The 5387-nt window shown below is 53.5% G+C and overlaps 1 protein-coding gene across 1 annotated transcript; it reads right to left on the bottom strand.

Annotated features, from left to right (window-relative positions):
- Positions 1–728: 728 nt before the first annotated feature.
- LOC109742560 (nitrate reductase [NADH]-like) lies at positions 729–5387 on the bottom strand. Its single transcript, XM_020301657.3, has 3 exons — positions 4315–5387; positions 2252–2484; positions 729–2148 (listed from the first exon to the last, which is right to left on the bottom strand). The coding sequence occupies exons 1-3, from the start codon at positions 5372–5374 to the stop codon at positions 823–825; spliced, it is 2619 nt and encodes an 872-aa protein (XP_020157246.1). The 5' UTR covers positions 5375–5387; the 3' UTR covers positions 729–822.

Genomic DNA, 5387 nt, shown 5'->3' with positions numbered 1-5387 from the left:
ATGCCGTGAGGCCCGTCTCGAGGAAGAGCCGCTCGTACTCGAGCTCGCGCCGGATGCGCTCCTCCATCTCCTCCTGATCCCTCGCCGACCGCTCGAGGACGACGCGCTCGAGGAGCTCCTCCTGCCCCGGTGGGAGGTAGTCCTCGGGTCCGATGACGCTTCGGCGCGGCGGCGCATCGGGCACGGCCTCCTCCGGCTCCCTCTTCACCGGAACGAGCCGCGAGCTCGATGCGCCCGCGGATGAGCACCCCGCGGACCCGTGGCCGGATGAGCTCCCCGCGGACCAGTTGCCGGAGGAGGCGCGGCGGCGACGGGCGCGCTCGAGCTCGAACTCGTCGAGCTCGCGCCGATCGAATGCCGGCGGCGGCCGGGCACCCTGGTTGACTCACCGACGCGCCCCCCGCTTGCGCGCGGCGTCAGATCTGGTGCGGCGGCGGCGCTCCGCCTCGTCCCCCGAGTCGGCCATGGTGGTTCAAGGCTCGCCGGCGGCGAGAAATCGAGCGGCGCGGTAGGAATTTGGAGGGGAACGCGGCGGCGGGAGGATAGGGTTTCGACCCGCATCTACCCCGCAAACCCGCAGTTATAGTGGCTCGGGGGTTGCGTTTGCGGGCTGCGGCAAAAAAATTTACGGGCCGGACACCGATGCGGGCTCTGGTCTGGCCAGAAAAATGGACCGAGCCCGTATAATCGTCGGAATTATGCGGGTTTGCGGGGTCTGCTAGAGTTGCTCTAACCATCCGACCGCTTTAGTTCTCTATATATGCCATATACACATCCAGACGCGTCGTCGCGGAAGCTAGCTTAGCCAGGTGCTACGGAATTTTAGAACGAGATGAAAGAATTGGCCATGTCATACTTCATCTTCTCGAGGTTGGGCGAGATGGCGAACTTGATCATGGGCGGCGGCCCGCAGGCGAGCGCGAGGGTGTCATCGCCCCCCTCCGGCACGTGTGCGCGCAGAATGTCCTCCCTCACGTGCCCGACGCTGAACTTCCAGCCTTCCTCCGGTCGCTTCACCTGGTCGATCACGTACCACACCTTGAGCATGTCCGGGTGCTCCGCCGCCCAACGGTCCAGCTCGTCGCGCAGCAGGATGTCGTCCTCCGTCCGGTTCGCATACACGAGGTGCATCTCCGTCTCATCCCCCGGCTGGTCGCGCAACACTGCCTGGATAACTTGATACATGGGTGTGATCCCGCTCCCGCCGCAGATCATCGCCAGGCGTCGCGCTCGCCGCGGCTTGCCGCCGATCATGAAGCTGCCGCGGCCGGTGTATTCCACATGGCCGAGAGGCCCCTTGACGTCGATATAGGAGCTGCCTACCTGAAGCGATTCCAGGTACTGTGTCATGACCCCGCCGTCGGGGAACTTGGGGTGCTCGTTCTTGAAGTACACCTTGACGAGGAGCTCGAACTGGCCGACCTTGTCGACCATGCTCGTCGGCGTGTACGGGCGCATGCATAACTTCCCCTCGATGTTGGCGCACACAAATATGTGCTTGCCAACTGGCAGGCCGAGCACCTGGTCGGAGGACGGCAGCGCGAAGCGGAACAGGCACACGTCACGGGAGAGCTCCTTCTTGTCGACGAGGCGGCAGCGAACCTTCTCACGCGGGCTTGATAGTGCGATCGGTGCGGCGGTGGCCTTGGTAGCCTCGCGGATGGGGGCAAGAGAGGAGCCGCCATGGACGGAGTTGTCAGAGGTATAGCCGCCGCCAGTGGTGATGAGTTGGCCGATGCGGTGCGCGTCGAGGAGCGCCTTTGCCTTGTCTGAGTGGATGGCGTCGAACTCCTCGGTGCAGTCCGTGCCAGCGTTGATGAGGATGCTGTCGGCGCCACCGGGGTGGTCCTTGAGGAAGGCGGTGCAGTCGTAGACGTGTCCGTGGACGACGATCCACGCAGAGTCCTTGGACCCGTGCTTGCGCACCTCGGACATGGTGAACTGCTTGTCGTCGGTGGTGTGAATGAAGGGCGTGGACGTGCTACGCTTGAGTCCCGGGGCGGCGGTCTCCATGTGCTTCTGCCGCGCCATCCACCCGCCCGTCTGGTTGGCTGGCTGCGTCGGATGCTCGAACACCAGACCGATCTCCCTCTTGTGCGGCCGGCACACGTTCACCTTGACCTTGAACCAACAGTTGTTCATCATCCCCTGCAATCATGTCATGTGTACAAACACATCACACTCTCGAATCAATGGCGCTTGCAAAGGTCACGATGCCATGGATGGACACATGTGGATGCAGGGTACAAACCATGAGGTTCCATATAAGCTTCTCGGGTTGGGTGTTCTGTGCCTGGTCCCAGGCGCGCACCGCCACCTCCTTGGCGCCGAGGAGATCCAGGACCTCGACATCGACGGACCAGAAGCACCAGCACCAGTACCTGCCATACTTGTTGGGCTTCTCCGGGATGTCGAGCGTGCACAACATCCATGTCTCGCCCCCGTCCAGCGTCACCTCCACTCTTATGATCTTCTTGCCACCACCTTTAAAACGCAACAACAAGAAAAAGAGTTGTGAGAAATATGATCAATTACACTCACAAGAAAGACTACTTAACAACACAGCTGGCTCTTAATACATAGTATGACTTACTATATTTGATCATGTATATTAGTACCAATATTTATTGAATATAAGTAGAATAATAATTAAAAAAATCTCATGCATGGTTGAATGTTGTTGTGGGTCTTTATCCATGCATGATTGCATGTTGAGGTGGGACTTATCTCATTCATAATTGGATGGTGAGGTGGCATGTTTATATGTTGAGACCAATATATTAGTGAGGATGAATAAGGTATGTAGGATGCTAGTGAAGGTTTATTTAGTTCGAAAATATAAGGTTTATTATTTTTATTATACTTCATCGTTCAAAATTATTCGAACAAGTTGAACTTTTTGAAATTTGACCAAGTCTACAGAAAAGTATCGACAACACGAAACTAGTTTCATTAGATTCATCATAAAATATGTTTTCATACTACATATATGGAAAGTCATGGATATTGATACATTTTGCTACAAACTTGGTCAAACCCAAAAGATGTTTGACTTATGACAAAGCTAGAACTTCAAATATTATGGAACAACTGGGTATCTTCTATCTAGAGTATACAAATCCTCGCATGTTGCAGCGGGAATTAGATATATAATTTTTAAATATTGTTTACTAATTCTGTCCTTACGATTTAAATATATAATATGAGAAATTTCTGCATAAGAAAAATAAATCATAACATGAAAAGTATGCTAATAACTTGGTATATTTTGGCCTAAACTTAGTCAAACATAAAAACACTTGACTTTAATTTTTTGATCTATACGCCTTATATACTCTTATATTATATTCCCTTATTCAGAAACTAGATTCCCTTCCTGGTTCGTGATAAATTTTGCTACAAACTTGGTCATACCCAAAAGATGTTTGATTTAGGACAAAGTTAGAACTTCAATTATTTTGGAATGATGGAATATCATCTATATAGAGTATACGATTCCCCGTGTGTCGCAGCAGAATTGAATATATAATTTCTAAATAGTGTGTACTAGTTTGGTCCTTACGATTCAAATGATACGAGAAATTTCACATAAGAAAAATAAATCTTAACATGGGAAGTTGTGTTTGTCACAATTAAATGCAGTGTGATTTAAACTATTTACAATAAACCAATGCATGTTGCATGGTATATGATTCCCATGTATAGATTGGACGGATGTTAGTGGATCAAACTAGTAAATCTAATGACTATCATAGTTTTGATGACGTGGAAGTACATGCGGGAGATAATAAGTAGTGGGATCACTCTTTCAGATAAATAGGATATCCTATGCCAGCTCGATATGGATGAAGAATTTCAAGAAGATACTCGATCTCGCTAACTGGTATAAAGGTACTGTGATTATCTAATCTTCAATAATATGTGCAATATCCTCATTCTCGAATTGCAACTGAAATCTCAAACATCTCTAACAAGTTTATAGAGTGAAATATCAATATCTAAGATGTCAAATCAGTGTCATTAGATTAATTACTATTATTTTTATATTTTCTTTATTTAGTATTGTATGCTTAATACTTGGTATATTTCCCTCTAAACCTAGTCAAACATAAAAACATTTGACTTTTAATTCTTTGATCTATACACCTTATATACTCTTAGATTAGATTCCCTTATTTAGAAACTAGATTCCCTTCCCTGCCCGTGATAAATTTTGCTACAAACTTGGTCAAACCCAAAAGATGTTTGACTTTTATAGAGAGAAATATCAACACCTAAGATGTCAAAGGCATGAATGGTGCACGGACGACTCACCGGCGTAGGCGTATCCTTTCATGGTGTAGGCGCGCTGCGTGGTGAAGGCGTTGATGGGCAGGATCTCGTCGTGACCGGGCGTGGTGATCACCGAGTTTGTGTTGAGCTCGTTGATGATGTACTCCGGCTTGTACCACCACGCCTGCGCGTCGGCGAGCTCGGCGTCGACGTGGGACGGCAGGACGCGGTTGTCCTTGAAGTGGTAGTAGTTGTCGGACTCGGCGGCGGTGACGACGATGCGCGTGAGCCACTTGACCATGCGGCCGCCGATGCAGCCCGGGATGATGACGCGCACCGGGAAGCCGTGGTCCGGCAGCAGCGGCTCCCCGTTCTGAGCGTAGGCGAGCATGATGTCTCTGGAAGGGTCCAGCGCCCACTCGCGCGTCACGCTGGTGCCGTACTTGGCGCCGCCGCCGCCGCCGCCGCCGGGGAGGTCCTCGGCGCCCACGAAGCACACGTGGAGCGCGCCGCGGCCCTTCCTGAGGCCCATGATGCCGCACCGGCGCAGTACGTCGCGGAGGCGCGCGCCGCGCCACACGGAGGTGGACACGCCCGCGGCGCCCCAGTTGAACCCGGCCGTCTGCCGCACCATGTTCTGCTCCTTGCGGCGGTTGCCGGCACAGACGAGCGTGACGGGGAGCTCCGCGGCGGGGAAGTCGCGGACCAGCTCGTCCATGGTGAGCCGCACGGGCCGGCTGACGAGGCCGGAGACCTCCACGGTCCACGAGGACCAGTCGGCGCGGGGCACGGGGCCGTGGTTGCGCACGTAGTGCAGCGGCGCCGGGGTGATGAAGCCGTGGTGCATGAGGCGCGCCAGCGGCGGCTCGCAGTTGAAGGGGTGCTTGCCGGTGAGGCGGATGAGCGACGGGTTACGCTCCGTCCACGCGTCCGCCGTGCCCTCGTCGCGCGCGTCGTGCAGCGGCGGCTCCACCTCCAGCTGCAGCTGCGAGCCGTACAGCTCCCTCCACTCCTCGTGCTCCTCCTCGTCGTCCGACGCCTCTTCCTCTTCCTCCACGCGGGGCGTCCGAGCAGGCTCATCAAGCTGCACAGAGGCCGCCATGTTGTTGTTGTTG

The sequence above is a fragment of the Aegilops tauschii genome, chromosome 7, assembly GCF_002575655.3.
Source record: "Aegilops tauschii subsp. strangulata cultivar AL8/78 chromosome 7, Aet v6.0, whole genome shotgun sequence".
Classification (NCBI taxonomy): domain Eukaryota; kingdom Viridiplantae; phylum Streptophyta; class Magnoliopsida; order Poales; family Poaceae; genus Aegilops; species Aegilops tauschii.
This window is presented reverse-complemented; position numbering and strand designations above follow the sequence as displayed.